The sequence below is a fragment of the Alligator mississippiensis genome, chromosome 16 (assembly GCF_030867095.1).
Source record: "Alligator mississippiensis isolate rAllMis1 chromosome 16, rAllMis1, whole genome shotgun sequence".
Classification (NCBI taxonomy): Eukaryota; Metazoa; Chordata; order Crocodylia; family Alligatoridae; genus Alligator; species Alligator mississippiensis.
In genome coordinates, this window is record NC_081839.1 from 12,220,299 (window position 1) to 12,240,601 (window position 20,303).

Genomic DNA, 20,303 nt, shown 5'->3' on the forward strand with positions numbered 1-20,303 from the left:
CCAGCCCTGCGTACTGGATCTGGTATGCATGGCCCGTATATGGGCCACAAATAGCCCAGTCCAGACCAACGCCAGATCCAGTGTACAGGGCCAGTCTGGTACAGCTGTCATTTTCACTGCAGATCCTAGAATGGCCTCCATGTTGTGCACAGCACACTTGCCCCAACTCTGCATGCTGCATATGGCACACAGGGCCAGTGTGGTGTGGGCTGCACACAGCTTTGGCATCCTTGTGTTAGAAAATAGACAATAAAAATATAACACATGTGAAACAGGAGCCAAGCTCCTAACCATTTTTTTTCATGCATTGTCATGAGATTTCTAGGCTTTGAATGCTAGTCTCTGCTAGGTTATTCAAAAGATGGTGGTTCTTTGCTTCTTCTGTTTAAAATAATTATTGTGTGTGTGTTGCTCATGGTTGGAAATACTTTCTTTTGTTCCTTCTAAAATTTAAGTTAAGGGAAGGATAGAAGAGTCAATAGTATTGATAGTCAAATAAGATCGGAGTTGAACTGCTGTTATAAAAACACCATTCCATTAGAAAGGGGTGAAGGTTAGATTAGCATAAAAAACAAATAGGCATGCTGTAATGCTGCACGCATTTTTCAGTCAATAGGACTGGAAGAATAACAATCTATATTGTTCATCTGTTATCTTTAGAGTTTGTTTAAAAACCATTGGAAAAAAGTGTGAATACTCTTTCAAATGAATAATTCTAGAAGTTAGAGAGGGAAAAGACTATTTACATCAGAAATCTCAAGTGCTAAAACGGGTGCTCTTGACCTATAAACTGATATTCAGTATAATATATTGTAAGCCTTTTTAATAGAGGATAAGCACTTAAAAATATGTGAGATGATGCTTATATTTGTAATTTTTTAAAGCAAATATGTGGAGGTTAGTACTTGAGCGTAGGGGATAACTTGACAAAATACAGAACGTTTACTTATATAAGAAAGTGTTTGAGGATGTCAAGTTTTATAACTTGCCTATATCTGCATTGCTAATTTGTCTTATAATGCCTCACACTTCCTTATTCTCATTGCATCAGGGAACAGACAACTCAAGGTCAGGCAGGTGAAAACTGGTCCCTTGTTCTTAAATTGTTATTGATCATTAAGTTCTTTGCACTGTGTTTAATGAAAACATTTGGTTTTTTACTCCCCTCTTCCTCCCCTCCAGTTTAGAGAATTCTACAAACAGCGCAGATCCATCCAGCAACAAATTTGTTTTTGGACAGAACATGAGTGAGAGAGTGTTGGTGAGTACCTGTTGATTATGACATTTGGTATTTTTTTGGATATTGTTTATGTTGATTCCTATTCACTGAGTATGAAAGCTTGTATGGAAATCTGGTCACCAGTATTGCTTAGAACTGCACTAGCGTTAAATGCCTTTGTAGCAGTACATAGGTGACTGACCTCCATTACCACTTGAGCTCAGATCCTCAGAGGTATTTAGGTGCCTGACTTAGTTGTTCCACTTGTTTCAGCAGACTGTCTTTCAAACCTTCTTCTTTGCATCTAACCAGCTGTCAGCAAAGTTTACTGGACACTGCTATAGTTTAATGTTTCAGGGCACATTCCCACCACCTTATTGGGAGTTTTTCTTAGTTGTGTGTTCAGCTGACCAGTTGGAGTTAAAGCCAGTCCTGGTTGAGGTAAGTGTAGTATTACACCCCAAAACCCCTATGTGGAAGCACGTATTCAGGAGTAAAGGGGCTTCGGTTTGCCTTCCTCATGAATGAAGGCATCTGCACATTTATTTATAGTGCCTTAAGTTGCATAGAATGAATTGATCTCAACTGTGTGAGTCCTTGCTTAGACATGCCCTTTGGAAGCCATGACTGGCAAGTAGAACATTCTTTCTCAGCAGTACCTGAGAAACTGGGGCTGCTACATGACATCCTGTTTTCTGGAGTGATCTATGAAAGTTGCTATGGATTTGTGCATCAGAGGCCCAGTTCCTGACAAATGATCGTTAGCTAAGGTATCCAAAACCCTTAGTGATTAGGCAGGTCCTTTGCCACCAATACCAATGTGAGGGGGTTTTAGCCCCACTCTTCTGTACATCACTATTAATACCCAAAGCCAAGCACTTCAGCTTGCATCTTATTCTGACCAGTAAGGAAGAATTGGTTGCAAATGTGAAGGTGATAGGAAACTTGAGACAAACTAACCATGGTATGATAAAACTATATTACAGAAATACTGCTCAGGACAAGCGTATGCATCAAAACCAAAAAAGGTACCAAGTGGTCCCCCCCAAAAAAGCCCTGTGTAGCTTAATAGCAAAGTTGAGAAGGCTATCAATGGCAAAGACATCATACAAAAAAAAGAGAATGTCTCCAAATGAGGAAAACAGGGAAGCACGTGCACTCTGACAGATAAAACGTAAATATAAAAACTTAATAAGGTAAGCCGAAAAAGGATTTGAAGAGCATCTTGCAAAAGGCACTAAAGTTAACAATACATTTTTTTTTTTGCTACATCAGAAGCAGGAAGCCAGCCTGGTGGGACCATTAAATTACCAGGTGTAAAAAAAAAAAAAAAAAATGTGCTCAGAGATGATAGTGCTATAGCAGAGAAGCTAACTGAATTCTTTGCATCAGTCTTTACTGACTCCATAAGCAAATTCTGTGTGTGTGTGTGTGTGTATATATAAAAAAAAAAAAAAAGAAAATTATTTTCTTTGTTTTAAAACTTAATTTTGAGACTTAAGATCGTAGAAAAGAAGGACTCATAAGGTTATCTAGTTGTCTCCTGCTTAAGACCAGGATCATCCCTGACTAAATCATACCAGTCAAGTGTCTGTCTAACGTGGTCCTGAAATTTCCCTTGATGGAGATTCTGCAACTTCTTTAGGACTGGACCGGTGCTTGACTACTGAGTCAAAAAGTTCTTCCTAATCTCCAACCTCTGCTACAGTTTGAGGCTGTTGCTCATAGTTCTGTCCCTTACTGCTACAGAGGAAAGTCCATCTCCATCTGTTATAACTGTCCTTAAAGTATTTGAAGATTGTTATCAAATCCCCACTGTTGTCAACCCCTGCTTCTTCATATTAAATAATCTTGGTATGTTCAGCCTTTCCTTATGAGCAGGGATCCTAGTTTTCTCTGTCAAGAAAAATCACAATTTCTCTGATTTACCCCCCCCTCCCCCATCCATGTTTTTCAGTGATTTAAAAATGAAATGCCACACACACATGGTATCAGTTGAACAAAATGTTTTATTGATACATTTACAAGTTTTAAGCAGTTTGGTAGCCTACTAGTGCCTTGATCACTATAATAAAATAAATTCTAAAAACCTATAAATTTTGACACTTTGATTTTGGGTTTATCATGGAAAATCAGAGCTCCCTCTGCCCCGTCGCTTATGGGTACACACATCCAGCTGCAGCTGTTCCTCTCTTACTCTGTCGCCTGTGGGAGGCAGAGGCTGCTGTGGCCAGAGCAGAGCGCAGAGCCTGACTCCCCCTCCTTTGTGGGCAGCATGGCTGGAGCAGAGCCCATGGGGGAGAGGGGGGCAGTGTGGGCGTGGGTTCAGGGCTCCCTGCCCTGCTGGCCTCTTGGGGCCCCTGGCCCGGTGGACAAGACCTGGTGTGGGAGCAAGGGGTGGGGAGGCTTGGTGCCACCACCAGGAACCCTGTGCTGCCATGGTGAGGCATGTTCTGCCCACCCAGCAGCATTGGGGGTACAACTCCATGCTGCCACCCCTACTACTGCCAGGTGGGCAGGGGATGCCTCTCTCTAGTGGTGAGGGGCTCTCAGTGGTGGCAGCAAGCTTCCCTACCTCGCTTTGCCCTGCCCTGCCCTGCCGCACCAGGTCCCATGTGCTGGGCTGCAGAGGCCCCAGGGGGAGGGCAGTAGGGTGGGGAACCCTGAGCCCACAACAGGCAGCCTATATCCATCCCTGATCCATGCACAAATCAGGGGGGCATGTGCCTCCCATGCCTTTTCGTGGGAGTGTGCTTAGTGGTAGGGAGCCAGCCCCCCTGCCACCCTCTGGACAAGCTGCCCCTGGCTCTGTCCCGTTCCCTGCCTGGGTCCTGCGGCTGTGCATTTGGGCCCCAAGCCTCACATACCACCCTGGCTGGGCAGCATTCCCAACCCTGCCCAACTCCTTCCCTCTCTCACAGTGGGGGCCTCAATCCTCCCCTCCCTCCTCTCAGACTTACATGCTGTGAACTGTGGGAGTTTCTTTCTATGTTGCCTGGCTGCCATGTGCATGTGATTGTACATGCATGCATGTGGCGCTCCCTGCCTTATCACCCTTTTCTGTTCCCCACAGCCCCTTGCAGGCTGGATTTCTGGTAGCCTGCAAAACAAAACCCCGGTTCTCATGGTTTTCTCCTTAAAATGAAAAAATCTAGGTTTTACCACGTTTTTCTGTGGTGAACAGAAAACCCAGGTCCCTGCTAATAAGTAATGTTACCAAGGCCTTCAATCCTTTTTGTCACTCTGTTGGACTCTTTCATATCTGCATATTTCTTGAAGCATGGGGTTCAAAACTGGACACAGTACTCCAGGGGAGGCCTCACCAGTGCCAAATAAGGTGGAAGAATTGCTTAGCTTGATCTGCAAGAGATGCTGTTAATACAACCCAGTATGTTGCTGGCTCTTTTTTTGCAACAAGTGCACACTGTTTAGTCATTGTGGCCGGGTAGGGGTGAATAACAAAATCTCTCTCCCTGCGACTTTCCTGCCACGCTTTGGAATGATGAAAGAATAAGAAGTTAATTCCCAAAGAGAGAGAGTGTAGTAAATTGCCCCAGAAGCAGGATAAAAGAAGATTGCTTTATTAGTAACTTCCCCACAGGCTGTGGAGCACCCTGGCTGTTCTCATAGCTCGTGGCCTCCCTTTTCTCCACCACGGTGCAGCCCACTCCCACAAGTCAGCTCCACTCCGGTCCCACTCTTTTTTCTCTTCCCTGTGGTACCAGCAGATCCTTTCTCTGTGGGACCTTCTCTCAAAAAATAAGTTTCTCCTCTCTTCCACCGTGTTTGCCTACACCCAGTTGGCTGGTCTTTATCCGCAAGCTGCTCCAGTGCTGGCTTGGCTTCCCTGCTGAATTTGTCCATGCTGTGCCCCAGGGGGCAAAGGAAACCCCCTTGCTGTGGACTTAAGTAGAGGCTGGCTCCTAATCAGTTGATATTCACCCCAGGTGCATCCCCTTCCCAACTGTGTTTATTAAGTAATTAACTTTGCCCTGTCCCTGACCTGACTACTTGCAACTTATTAACAGCAAAGGAACAGGGCTGTCTTTGCCTTGTTACACTAATATTCAGTTTATGCCACATTGTAAACTTCAGGCCCTTCTCTTCAGTACTGCAGGCTAGTCAATCATTCCTCAGTCTGTTTTTGTGTACGCAATTTTTCTGTCCCAGAAGCAGGACTATGCACCTCCCCTTGCTAAATTTCACTCACTTGATTTCAGACCATTTCTCCAGTCTATCCTGGTTATTCTGGATCCTAGCTGTATCCTTCAGTGTCTGAATCTCCACCCAACTTGGTATCATCTGCAGATTTGCTAAGAGTGCACTCTGTGCCATCCTCCCAATCATTAATGATGTTGAACAATACCGGATGTAGAACAGACCTCTGGGGAGTCTCGCTTAATACCTTCTCCCAGCTAGACTTTAGTTTAGTTTATTGCTGACTACTCAGTGAGCATGATAATCCAACCAGTTTTATACAGTTTACAGTACTTTCATCTCATCTGTATTTCCTCACTCAAAACCCTGGCTAAAGTCTAAATATATTACATTTGGCTCATCTACAGAGCCTGTGCACCTTACCACAGCAGGAATTAAGTTCATAGATTCATAGATGTTAGGGTCGGAAGGGACCTCAATAGATCGTCGAATCCAACCCCCTGCATAGGCAGGAAAGAGTGCTGGGTCTAGATGACCCCAGCTAGATGCCTATCTAACCTCCTCTTGAAGACCCCCAGGGTAGGATAGAGCGCCACCTCCCTTGGGAGCCCATTCCAGACCTTGGCTACTCTAACTGTGAAGAAGTTCTTCCTAATGTCCAGTCTGAATCTGCTCTCTGCTAGCTTATGGCCATTATTTCTTGTAACCCCTGGGGGCGCCTTGGTGAGTAAAGCCTCACCAATTCCCTTTTGTGCCCCCATGATGAACTTATAGGCAGCCACAAGGTCGCCTCTCAACCTTCTCTTGTGGAGGCTGAAGAGGTCCAGGTGCCCTAGTCTCTCCTCATAGGACTTGGCCTGCAAGCCCTTAACCATACGAGTGGCCCTTCTCTGGACCCTCTCCAGGTTATCCACAACCTTCTTGAAGTGCGGTGCCCAAAACTGCACGCAGTACTCCAACTGCGGTCTGACCAGCGCCCGATAGAGGGGAAGTATCACCTCCTTGGATCTGTTCGTTATGCATCTGCTGATGCATGATAAAGTGCCATTAGCTTTTCTGATGACTTCGTCACACTGCCGACTCATGTTCATCTTGGAGTCCACTAGGACTCCAAGATCCCCTTCCACTTCCGTGCCTCCAAGCAGGTAATTTCCTAGGCTGTAGGTATGCTGGACATTTTTCTTCCCTAGGTGCAGCACTTTGCATTTCTCCTTGTTGAATTGCATTCTGTTGTTTTCTGCCCATATGTCCAACCTGTCCAGGTCTGCTTGTAGGTTGTTCCCTGCCCCCTGGCGTGTCCACTTCTCCCCACAGTTTTGTGTCATCCGCAAACTTAGACAGTATACTTCACTCCCTCGTCCAAGTCGCTGATGGAGACATTGAAGAGTATTGGTCCAAGGACTGAGCCCTGCGGGACCCCACTACCCACACCCTTCCAGGTCAATACTGACCCATCCTCTATGACTCTGGGTACGACCCTCTAGCCAATTCGCCACCCACCGGACTGTGTAGTCATCCAAGTCACAGCCTCTTAACTTGTTCACCAGTACGGGGTGGGATACCGCATTGATGGCCTTCCTGAAATCTAAGTAAACAATGTCAACCCCTACTCCTGCGTCCAGGTGTTTTGTAACCTGGTCATAGAAAGAGACTAGATTAGTCAGGCACGATCTGCCTGCTACGAACCTGTGCTGGTTTCCCCTCAGCATAATTTGTCCTGCTGGGCTCTCGCAAATGTGAGCCTTGATAATTTTTTCAAAGACTTTGCCTAGGATGGAGGTGAGACTGACTGGCCTAAGTTGGTTAGGTATGACTTGCTCTTGGTGAATCTATACCGGGTAATCCCAGTACTCCTTGTACTCCTCTAGCTGCTTCAGAGCAGATTCCTTGAGGACCTGCTCCATGATCTTTCCAGGTATTGAGGTCAGACTGACTGGTCTAATTCCCTGGATCCTCTTCCATCCCTTTCGTATAGATGGGCACTATATTTTCCCTTTCCCATCATATGGGACCTCACAACCTTCAAGAGTTCTCAAAGGGGATAGCCAGTGGCTCTGGAATTACCTCAGCCAATTCTTTCAGTACCCTAGGGTATATTCCCTCTAGCCCTGCTGACTTGGAAGTATTTTGTTTCTCTAGGTTAGGGCTGTCTAACTTTGGCACAGCTGGAGGTCACACATGATGCCAGCATGTCTTCTGGGCCATACCATGGCCAACACATGTATGGGAGAGCACAAACATGCAACACATATATAGGAGAGCACGATGCTGGTGCTGGCCATGTTGCATGTGTTGCATGTTTGTGCAGTTTATTCTTACATTCTTCCCTAGTAATATGACCAAATTTTCACTTTTTGTAGAATTTATTTTTTGAGTTTCAATTCCTTGAAGAGATTAATTTAGCCAGGCAGGCCTCCTGTTGCACTTCCCATCCTTCCATAGCTTGCTTATGTGCCTGTAATATGGCCTCCTTAAAATATAGCCAGCTTCCCTGGATTACTTGCCTCCCTGGATATCCTGCCTGCCAATTCCCTGACTTTGTTAAAAGCTGCTTTTTATATTTTTTTGTTGCTTTTTTTTTTTTTTTTTTTTTAAGTCCAGTGTCTTTATTCTGTTGCTCATCCTCTTTTCTTCCTTCTCTATAAGATCTTGAATTCTTACCATTTTGTGGTTGTCACCCAAGTTACCTTCCACTTCCAGATTCTCAACTGATTTCTTCCTGTTTGTGAGTAGCAAGTTGAGGAAATATTTCCCCCTCTTCTCCCTAGTTGGCCTCTTCACCTGCACATGACAGTACATTAGTCATACTACTATCCTACCATGTCTCTTTAATCCCGAGTGCATACTAATTCCAGGATTGTACTAGGACTTCCATTTCTTCCTGGTTATTGTCCATGTTTTTCTCATTGATGCATAAACGTTTCAGGTAACTAACTGATTGTCTTATTTTTCTCCCTGAAAAAAATGCTAAAGCTTCCACTATTGCCTCCTCTTACTAAGTTTTTTTTGTCCCAGGTTCCCTGTCTCTACAGACCTTTGGGCTTTGGTCTCCATCCCCCAGTGAACCTAGCTTTAAAGCCCTTCTCCCTAGGTTAGTGAGCCTAGTAGACCCCATCTCTTCCCAATAGTCCTTCTCCTTGGAACATCACCCCATAATCCAAGATACCAAACCTCTAGGCATCCCACCTAGGTAACATGGGGTTGAGGTGGTGAATCAAACGGAGCACTAGCATGTAGAGCTTGTGGTGATGGACTGTTATCATCAAGTGCACTAGTTTGATGTCCTGCAGCCTGCTGAGGCAGTGAGAGAGAGTGTTGCAGGGATTGGTGAGACAGGTATCCTTTGATGAGCTCCAGGGCTGGTTAGGACCTGTTGGATGTAGACAAGGAATATCAGTGGCATGACAGTCTTGACCTCCCTTTAGGGTATGATGTCTTGTGTTAGGGTGTGATTTCTTGTGCTGTCTCAGGGTTGTTTTAGTATGAGGTTAGATTATGGATTTGTATAGGATGGTTTGGATGGGGGGATGGTCCTGCCTCAGGCAGGGGGCTGGACTAGATGACCTGTGGATAGGATTACTATATTTTTAAGGAGATCTGGGGCACTGCTTTCCCCCTCCCTCTCTCCTCCCTGCCAAGCCAGTGGCATTGCTGCAGGCAGAGGCACAGGGGTGCTGGGTGCTGTTTAGTAGAGAGGTGGAGTAGCATGCTTTGTGTCCAGTCTAGTTCTTCCTGAGCAGCGGTTAAAGGTGAGGGGGGCAGGCTGGGCTGGGCACCACTCTAGCGTGCCCTCCTTACTCCCATACAGTAGCAATGGTGCCTGCTCGCCCACCTGCCTGGCTCACCATGCCACCTCCCCTCACCAGACTGCATCCTTTCCCACCTGCCTCTGAGACTTTTTTTCACCAATAGGTCGAGACCAGCTTACAAAATCTAGGATCGTTCATCTATTAGGTCACACTCTACCTAATAGATGTCCTTTCCAGCCCTACTTCTCTATGGTTCTGTCATCCTGCAATAAGTGGCAGGGTGCTTGTGGTGTGGGCAGCTCCATAGGCTGGGCCAGCACAGAGGGTTCTGCTCATCCCTGCCTGTCAAAGTCCAGGAGGTTTCTCATATGAAAGATGTTGGCCAGGACCATCCTCCAGTGCACCCAGGGCTCCTTCATTATCAGCACTACCAGCTGGGACTTGCCAATGAAGTATGTACCCAAGGATCTGGAAGAGGAGACTAACCTTCAAGTTCTGAGGAGGTCCTAGTAGAAATTAGGCAGCTTTCTAAGGTCTCTCATGGGGAGGTATCTCAGGTAGAAGAGCTTCAGGTTCTATCAGAACCATCAGAGGCAACAGAAGAAGGTGTGCCCTATTATGCACCATGGTGTCTGACTGCAAGTAGCATCTCTAGGGCCTAATTGTGGATGCAGACCAGGCCTGCTCTTTTTCCACCCCCCTCCTTCTGGCAAGGTGTTAAGCCAGGTGACCAGCGCCACCCTGCAGAGGAACAGAACATTGGAGCAGCCCTGTTCAAGATGTGAAGCTGCTTGGACAGTTGGACTTCAAGTTGGTCTCCATTCTCCAGAATGGAAGGATGACTGGGGGGACAGGTTGACCCCCAAATAAAGCAGCGGGCCTGCACTTTACCAGATGGCTTGGAGCACAGATGAGATTGGGCCCTCTTGCCACCCATTATCTCGCTGCCAGGTCAGAACTCTTCACCCATTTGGCCAAGGCAGAGGAAGCTGTCCAGTAGATGGATTGGTAAACTGCCATCTGCATGAGGATGACTCATGGCCAGCTCAGCCAACACCAATTCCATGAGCTGCTTGAATAGGAGAGAAAGGAAAGGTTCACTGGTAGGGTAGAGCTTGCCAGACAGTTGGTAGCCTTGTCACACTCCCTGCCAGAAGATGAGCTCAGTCAGGTTCCAGTTGAGCTTAACCATACCCTCTGTGGAAGCATACAGCATTGGAGATTTCACACCGTGGGGACTGAAGCCATCCCTCCAAGCAAGCTTGAGGAGGTCCTGGACCAAGTACGGGTTGTTGAAGATGGCGTGCCCTAGAATCCTCTGTCTGCTTTAAGGTGGATGTTTGCCTACAAAGACTTTAGCCACATCAAAATGGCTTTGGTTACAACTTTGTAATCTATGCAAAGGAATGAGACTGGTTGCTGGTTCCTCAGGTTGTGGTGGTCCACCTTTTGGGTAGCAGGTTCAACATGTCTCTTCTGCTTGATAGAGGAAACTCCACTTTCCCTTCAGACTTGGCAAAATCTGGGCAGAGGACATTGTCTAGAACATCAGAAATTTACCGTCGGCCCAGTGATGCCTGGACAGTTTTAGGTAGGCAGCAGGACGAGGACTTCTGATAAGTTGGCCAGAGCAAGAGGATATTTTACCCAGTCCAGGTTGCTTATGTTGACTAGTTGTAGTCCCTCTGGTGTCAGTGTTGGTTGGACCTGTTGAGAAGAGTCTTGCATAGAAGACTCTCCCTTTCTCTCAGCTTAATGGAATCTTGGAAGGAAATGCTGTCCTCTGCCAGGAAGCAGGTAATATATTTCTTGGTGCTTCCTCTTCTCTGGGGCATAGAAGAAGTAGGAGCCATGGACCGTCTCTTGAGGAGCTAAAACCATGACCGTACATGCACCACTGGAGTCCCCTGTGGTTCAGTGGTAGAATCCTCGTCTGCCACATTGGAGACCCAAGTTCAGTTCCTGGACACTTGTATGCAAATACAGCCATGAAGGCACCACATTTCTGGGCTCAGTCTAGCCTTTGGATTTTGTGTCAGTGGCCTAAAGAGGGGGTGGGAAGTCTGAGCAGACTCCACTCCTCCAAAAATTCCTGCCTAGACATATGCATCAAAGGTCTGGGAGACCTCATGCATACACCATGATCTGGAAGGATCAGTGGTTGGCAAACATGCTTCACTAGTGTAGTAGTGTCTAGAGCTCAGAGCTCTTCCTGTTTCTCCTGATTCCCTCTGTGGAGGGCAGGTTATCTGGGTCAGTGACAAGGAGCTTCTCCAGCTCTGAAACCTTAAGCTGCTCTAAGGCCACCTTCCTCTGTCAGTCCCATCCCTCCCCCCCCCCCCCCCACCCCCCCGGATGTAGTTGCAGCATGAGAGCCCCCATACAAACTTTCCCCACATCCCAACATCTTCATGTTGAGGGAAAGGTCCTCTGCTGCTCGGGCAAAGTTTGCAAGAACTTCTGGGAGTATTTTACAAAGGCTACATCCTCCAGCAGGCTGTTGTTGAAGTGCCAGTAATTTGGGCCTGATGCTCAGGTTGCAGAGTGACCTGAGCATAGGCAAGATGGCAATTGCTGGAGAAGGCTTGCCAAATGCCAGAGGTGTGGAGTTGGATAGGGTTCAGGAAGGAGGTGTAGATCTTGTCTAGTCAGGAGTGGCATGCCTGATGTTCATCTGCCTTGACAAAGGTAAATGTGGTGGTGGCATCTATCAAAGTGGTCAGTGGTATCCTCCTTTAAGCTGTCTGTGGTGACCTGGCTCCATTCTCTGCCACTTTTGGCCTGCACCTCAAGAATGACATTGAAGTCCCTGCTGAGTACTAGGTGCTTACGAGGACTCAGGTTGCTGAGGTAGTTGGGAGCTTGCTGATAGAATTGCCATCTCACTGTTGGTCCCAGGGGCATAGATGTTAACCAGATTCAGGATGACCTGCTGCGTTGACCCAGAAAAGTATCAGGGAGCCTGGTACCACTTCAACTGTCAGCACGAACTCTGGCCCCAGGCCCAGGGAGAATAAGTGTGCAACCCCATAAGATGAGGTACCCGAAGTAGAACCTGTTCCCCTACTCCATCCTGCATGTGGCTCATCTGGGGTTGTATGAGTCTTCTGTAAGAAAAAGAGAGTCCTCCTCTGCTTACAGGTAAATAAATACCTGGCATTTGTGGAGACTTGTCCTGCAACCATAGATATTAAGGGTGGCAGCAGTAAGGGTCCTTATGGGTAGGTGACAGTGGGAGGATTAGTGGGGGCCTTGCAAGGGGTGGTGTCAGTTGTGACCCAACAGCAATGCTGCCCTACTCCTGCAGATGTAGAGGGTATACTGGAAGCTGTGGCACCACTAGTAGATTTGTCTTTCTACCTGTTGGGCCCCTTCCCCTCCCCCACTAGGACCCTCACAGCACCAGGATCCCCAGTGATCTGGAGTGAGCTGTACCTTTTTTCCAGAGTGCAGCATGCTCTTCAGGAAATACAGCAGCACTTTCCTGAGCACAGCTGGGGCTGAGATCAGCAGGCTCTATCCACTCCATGGAGTCCTGGTTGTCTTTCTCCTTGTCCCTGATTTCTGCGGGGGCCTCCTTCTGACTCCTGGATAATGTGGCTGTATTCCCCTCCCAGCACCAATGGAAGGAGTAATGCAACCCCTGGAGCTGGGGAAAGGGTAGACGGAGTGGGTGGCAGGGCAGGAGACGATGGGTTCTGTGCAGGATCCTCCTCAGGGTTCATATGACTGTTAAAGGACCCTGGTGTCTCCTCTCTTTGCCGAGGAGAGGAGTTTAGGGCTGTGACAGGGGTGGTGACACTGGGGTCTGGAGATGGTGTGGGCACCTCAGTGGTGCTGTCCACCCTGGAGTCTTCAGGAATGTGGACTTCTTCATTGGGGCTTGCTGGTGAGAGTCACTTGGCTCCCACCTCCCTTAGGTTGTCAGAGAGAGGGATTCACTGCTAAATCTGCTCCAGAGGTAGCCAAAGTCAGGGCTTGAACTTTGGCACCTGTGGTGTTGGGTGTCAAATCATGAGTGGTAGAATTGTGGATCTCCTCCATGGATTCTGTGGCTCCAGGATGGACTTGGTCCTGAGTCTTGCTCCAGGGTGGTGTCCACCTGTTTGATTTTTTCCTGGGATTGGTTTTTAGGTGTAGCTCCAGAGTTGACAGCCTCCTCCATGTCAGAGGAACTGAGCTGCTCCTGTTTTCTGCTTGGCCAAGGCAGTTGTTAGCTGTTCTTTAGGGTTTAGCGACCACTCACCGTTTGGTGGGCAGGGATGAATCCATTCCTGATGGAGGGGTTGTGGCCTAGGACAGTGTTTCTCAATCTTGTTAAACTCAAGGTACCCCTTGGAAAATGCCAGCTCTTAATTTTTTACTTGTTTTCTGACTATGAAAAAATAATAGTGCAATAACTTTTCTGACACAAGGAGCTCAGAAAGATCATTACAGAATTTGTTTTAAATATTATGGATTCCTATTTAAAATCTTATGGTTTATCTTGTGAATTTTATTTGCACCTAACTTGAAAGGATTTTAAGGCACCCTGGGGTGCTGCAGTACCTGACTGAGGATCAGTGGGCTAGGTAGCAGACCTGCTTGTCTTTGGCCACTCCTGGCATAGGTATCCCAGTGCCTGCCGTAAGAATCATGTGATCTTCTCTGAGGAGCAATGGACCGTATAAGATACCCTGGAAGGGGACCATGAAGGATTCCTCTACCTCCATCCTAGCACCCACCACCAACTGGATGGTGACCTGGCAGGGGAAGGACTGCATGTGGTGGTGGAGGCTGGGGTCTCAGCACCCTAGTAGGAGGGATGTTATTGGGGATGTGACCTTTCCCAAGCTGAGAAGTGGTTTGGTATGGGCCACATTGAGGAGGTATGGAGCTGAGCACTGCCCTGGTTTAGAGGTCCTTTGGAGTTTGAGGGGGACATCAACACCTCCAGCAGAGAACACTTTTCCACTGCCTCTTGGGTGGCAGCCTCTGTTGCAAGGAAGAGTGGTACTATGCCATATGTTTGTGGCCATGAGATTGCAGCAGCCTCATTAACTTGTGCCAGTGTCTACACAGAGTTTGATGTGGAGTGGGGTCAGGTGGCAGCAGATCTCATGCTTCTTGTTGATGTTGGGGGAAGGGGCCTTCACTGCTTGAGGTGGTCTGGGCAGACGCAGTGGAGGCAGCAGGCTTGGTGGTTGTGGTTTTCCATACAGTGGGTTCTGCAGAGCTGGTAAAGTGCTGATCGGGTGTAGGGTGCAGTCTGAGGCACACCTGGTCTCAGAAGTGAAATTGCTTTGGCCTTTGTGGCAGGCCTGTCAGGAGTGAGACTTGGTACTCCAGCCTGCACAACTGAATGCAGATCAGTCTCATCAGTTGTGACCTGAAGCTGGACTTCTTCAACTTCAGCTGTGAAATTGTTTCCTCACAAATGTAGGTTAAGCTTAAGCTACCTATTTTCATGCTGAGTCTTTGAATATTCTTCTAGAGGAGCTGAATAAAAGCCCAGTGACTTCAGGACTATTGATGCTTGGGGTTTTTTTTTTAGCATTAAACTAGTTGGCAATTAAGTAATTGAATTCCAAGGATGATTCACTTCCTTCGACCCTGTCCTGTGATAGGATCTGGAGCAGTTCTGTGTCTTTTTTACGAGATATAATATCTGAAAACTTCTCAGAAAAATCTTTTGAAAGTAATTGAATCAAGTTCAAACTGATCCTGGGGGACCAATATTTTGCATGTACTCCTGAGTTTGCTGCAGCACTCAAAGTTAACCAAGTTGGTTTTTTATTTATTTTTTTTATTTTTATTTATTTTTTTTTTTGGTAGTTAGTTACTCCTATAAAGTTTGCTGAAACTCAGACTCTAATTTCTGTTACACTTTCAAAAGGAACCCTTCCCCCAATCCATGTTGTCTGTAGTAGTTCCATGCAGGCTGTTGCAGACCCACAAGTCCTTCTCTTTCTCTAGACATTTGTGTCTATCCCACCTACAAATATAAGAAGTTGTACTGTATCAGTAATACCTGCACTTCAGTGCAAAGCCAATGAAAAGTACTGAAATGCTTTGTCTTTTTTTCAATTAGCAGAATAGGTACTGTTCTAAATCCTCAATTTTTATGGTGATTGTTGACCGTGACAAACTTACAGCTACTGTTATAGTATGCTTTGCAGGATATAGTTCACTAACTACTACTTGCATGAATTTTGCTACAAAGTTTCCATCATAGAACAGTTTGTTTACCACAGCTATCAAATTTGCAACATAACTAGTACGAATTGGTAACTCGTTTTCTTCAGCTTGTTTTTTGAAGGTGATGCTGCAAGCTCTTACTGAAGTTTATCAAACCTTTCTTTGCATAATATGCTGTTCAGCATTGTGTGTTATAGTGGCATTTAATATTGTATTCTTTTTAAGAACTGATACCGTTCTTCTGCATACCATCCCTTTTTCGTGATTCAGTGAAAAAGTAGTTTTTGCCCTATTGCTCTTTGAAAACTCTCTGCCTTCCAAATCAACTCTTTATTTATTTGTTTTTTGGGAATGACAGTGCTGAAGGGAGAATGAGAAATTTGAAAACCTTGGAATGCTAGCCTCTTTAAATTTGCCACTCTTCTATACTGCCTTCTTCCTACCTATGTCAAAGAAAATAGGTGGATTATTTCCTTAATGTACTTCTAACATAACTTCTTTAAAAGCAGAAGCAGAGACATAATTTCCTCTGTGTTACATCTATGGCATAGAATGGATATAATGTAGGATCATAGCAAAGTAAGGCTGGAAGGAAAATCATGAGGCTTTCAAGCATGGGCAGGACTTAAAGCAGGATCATCCCTGACTAAACCATCCCAGCCAAAAATCTGTCTAACTTGCTCTTGAAATTTCCAGAAATGGAGATTCCACAATTTCTCTAGGTAGCTTGTTCCAGTGTTTAACTACCATGCTTGATTTTTTTGAACATGCTATTTTGTTAGTTAAAAGGTACAGATATTACATATGTTTATTGCAATTACCTACAAACCAGTAAACGTTTTCAAAAGTGATCTGTAATTTTTGTTCATATTAATATGAAACTACTGCTTTTGGATGAAAGTATGAAGCACCTCTACACTTGCTTTCCCATTACCCTTATGTATTACACTATATAAACTCCCCTAACATTGGCTGGTTACTCAATAATGGAGCCAGATGAAGAGGGACAAGAGCAGGAAATGTGTGGGTTGTGGGTGCTTCAGGCCCCTGAGTTGGCTCGTAATTATCCATATCGATTTACATGTAGACACAGCCTGTTCCATTGCTCTACTTGCTGAGGGTATCCCAATGGGGAAATGCCCAAGATGGGTGGGTGGAGGGGGGAGGGGGCAGTGGCTGCCATCTGGGCAAGTTCTGATGGGAGGGTGAAAAGGGCTGGGAAGAAGGGCCCCCAGAAGCCCCCTCACTCTGTGGGTTGGGTAAAATGGCCGTGGGTTGTCAACCTCTGGACAACATGGATGCTTACTAGGAACAAATGATGCCAAACCAAATTGATTTCCATCTTTGACAAGGCAGCTATTTTGATGGATCAAGAAAATGCCGTGCACATAATATACTGTACTACTTATGTACTATGTGTACCTCTTTATCAAAAAATAGCCATCTGAAATGGGGGTGCATATGTTAAATGAGGAAATTAGTTTTCTGTGCCAGAATGGAGGTAGGGGGAGTTCTGGAATGGCATCAGGGGACTGTCCAGCACCAGCTCACCCAGGCTTGCATGGAACGGGCAGAATCCTTTAGTCTGCAACATTCCCTCTCCCCCTGCTTTAGGGGCAACAACTGTAGGCTTAATCCTCTCACAGGTGATACTGAATTAAAGTTTTGAGAGGGTTAATGGAAGTGACTGTGAGAGGGTTAAACAAGTAGTTGTTTGTGGGGGAGAGGGGAAGAATGACATTCCATGGCCTCTACCCCTGCTCCATGCAGCCTGAACATTAAATCCTTAGGTGAGCTGCTGGCATCCTGAGTGAAATGGAGCCATGGCAGGTAAGACCCTGGAAAAACCTTTTTAAACCCTTTTCCCCCATTCTGCCTTCCCATAACAAGGTGCTTGTCTTATTTGGGGCCTGTGGTATGGAAATAAATACGGCGTTTGAACATTAGTTAGACTTTTGACAGTCACATGGGACATTCTCACTTCTTTGCTGTAGTCATGGGCTAGGTAGAATCACAGAGGTGCATATATAACTGGCAGAATAATGGTAAGCAGTGAGTAACTATAAATTGATCAGTGTCCATGTAGAGTTCCATAGCAGTCTGTGCTGGGCCAGTCAGGGGAAAAAAACCCTGATCATACCCTGTTCGTTCCTTTTTAGTAGCCACTCTGCCAATGTGACACACAATACGGGGCATGATTGGACCTCTGTGGTCTGACCCAGGAAGTGCCAGTTCTTATATTGTTGCAAAACCAGCTGGCCAGTAGGCTTGTTAAGAAAGATTTTGGAGTTTTGGTAGATCACTGACTGAGCATGAGTAAGCAGTGTGATAGTCGCAAGAAAAGCAAAACTAAGTTTGGGCTGCATCAAACCGGAGTATTGGATATAAGATGTGAGAAGTAATGATAGCACTCTGGTTGGTATTCATTAAGCCTCTGCTTGAGTATTTGGGCTCAGTTCTATATGCTGCTATTTAAGATGTGGAGAAATGTGAACAGATCCAGAGGTGAGGGATAGCAATGTTATAGATCTTGGAACACAAACTCTAAGAGAAATTAAGTATGTTCATTTTGACAAACAGAATGAAGGGCGACATGATAGCAGGATTCCAAATATTTGAAAGATTGCCATAAAGATGAGGGAGAGCAACTATTCTTCCTTGCTACAACAAGGCAGGATATGAAGCAGTGGGTTCTTAAACTGCAGAAAAGCAGTTTTAAATTAAATTGTTGGGGGGGAGAAGAAAAACTTCCCTACTTTAAAACAGCAGATTAGTGGAAAAGGCTGCCTTGGGAAAATGTGGCATCTCCTTCATAAGTTGCTTGCAAGAGGACTCTGAAAAGGTATTTATTTCATTTAGTATAGGACTAATACATCCTGCATTTCTGCAGGAGGTTGGACAAATGATCCACGAGGCCTTTTCCAACCCTATAATTCTAACCCAGCCTGCTTCCCTCTCCCAGGTCTGCTTCAGCGTCCAGTACTTAGGACAAACTGGAGTTCGGCTCCAGAGAGACATCTGGCACCAGCTCCTCACCCCTCAAAGCTGAGGAGGGAGAAGATGAGTCATGGGACTCCCCTTGGTGAAGGGGTTATGGGCCTAGGTACATGGCATTAATCTGTCCGACAGAGAAGGCAACTCAGTGTTGAATATACCGCATAGTTCAGGAGCCCTGATTTCAGCCCTGACAGTGCAGGATCAACAGGTGTTGATGTACCCCATGTCACTGTCTTCTGTGCTGATAGCTGGTAGCAAAGTCCCAAATTTTGCTGTTCAGTGCTATTATGCCCTCTCTCACCTTCCCCCTCACTCTTTGCATTATGTTATTTTACCATATTGGTGCACAAATGGAAACATCACCAATGCAATCTCATCTCTACCTACCCACTCTACTGCAACAACCACTATCACCACTAGGCCAGTCAGGATAGGGTTACAATCTGTATTAGGGAATTATGTGCACTGAGAGGTTCTAGATATCCTGATGCCTTATTATAAAGTTTCTAAACCTGGAGAACTACTCAAAGAACCATATAAATATATCCATGTTTTTGCACATCAAAAGTTTTCCTTTTTTCCCCCCAACAGAGCCCACCAAAATCAAATGATGGTGGTACAGAGAGTAACAAGGAGAATACTGCTTCAGAATCTGGCTCTGAATCTTCTTCACAGGAAGCAACTCCAGAGAAAGGTAAATAACAAAATGTACTTTGAGAACTAATCCTTAAAAACAGTACTTCTTTACTGCTAGTATAATAGATATTTCTTGTTAAATGTTTGGAGTTGTTAGTGTACTATTACCATATGAAAATATAAAGATCTTGCTGTTGTTTTTAGTCATTCTTCTACCCAACATTAAAAAAAAAAAAAAAAGTATACAAGTTCTCTGATCCTGTTGCTTAGTATTAATAGTCCTTGCAGGGTGCTCTGGCACTTGGAAGGAACTATTATGAAGGAACTATTATGCATAAGGATTATCTGCAGCAGTGTGAAAGTGGCATGACGTTGAATCTCATAGGGTCAGTCCTGTCCATCAGGAATGGTGGCAAGAAACTTTTTTTAGTTGGTACTGGTTTTGAGGGAGAGCATCTCCAGCCTCAGTGCTGGTTATGTGACAGTCTAAATAGGTAGAATTTATGCCAAGGAAATAGGGAATTCCAGATGTTTTAGAACAGTGGTTTCCAACCTTTTTAAGTAGGAGATCACCTTTGGCATTTAAAAGCAATCCAAGTTCTGCTGTGTGCTGCCACCCTCAGCCTGCCTGCCCCCCCCTTGCAGGTAAGCTTGTGAGGAGAGGGTTCAGATCAAGGCAAAGAGAGAGAAGATTATTTGGGGCTCTGCCTCCCCAGCAGGTAAGTCCCATCCGGCCAGGGCCCCACTCGCACTCAACTTACCCCTGTTCCTGCCTGTGCAGCTTTGTCCCTCACAGTGGGGGCCTCGATCTAGCCCCTGCCCCTTCCCTTCCCTTCCCCACTGATTGACCTGCTGGGCTGGGGTGCATGCACACAGGCACTCAACCCCACACCCCAGCCATGGATTGACTCCAAGAGGCTCTGAGATCTGCTGGTGGATTGAGACCCACTGGTTGGTGACCAGTGTTTTAGAATCTAAAGCTAAACTCATTTGTTGAATTTTAGAAGTTTCCTCTTATCCTGTAAGCTAGAGACCATTTGATGAGAAATGCAGGTCATGTCAGAGTTTTGGGAATTCTCCAGTTTTAAAGCTTTGGGCTAACATTGGACAAACTGGTATAGGTTCTGATTGTGACATATAAATTAGAATTAAATAGAATTGATATAGGAACTAACAAACTATAGTTATCACTCATTTGACATAATTTGGGCCATGCACACTAGGCAGGCTTACAACAAAGAGCGCTAAGGAGAGGGGCAGGCATCTCATTGTGCGTTGGACAGCTTTGCAAGGTACTGTGGTATCATAGAAAAATAGGGCTGGAAGGGACCTTAGGAGGTCATCTAGTCCAACCCCTTGATCATGCC

At 45.8% G+C, this 20,303-nt stretch overlaps 1 protein-coding gene across 4 annotated transcripts in view; it reads left to right on the top strand.

The window, feature by feature from the left end:
• Positions 1 to 20,303, top strand: part of RANBP3 (RAN binding protein 3) — a 130,751-nt gene that overhangs the window by 94,568 nt on the left and 15,880 nt on the right. For all 4 annotated transcript variants that reach the window (XM_059719621.1, XM_059719622.1, XM_014599838.3 and 1 more), the window contains 2 exons: positions 1,183 to 1,261; positions 18,892 to 18,994. In XM_059719621.1, coding sequence (XP_059575604.1) covers positions 1,183 to 1,261; positions 18,892 to 18,994 — 182 coding nt within the window. The remainder of the gene's footprint in view (positions 1 to 1,182; positions 1,262 to 18,891; positions 18,995 to 20,303) is intronic.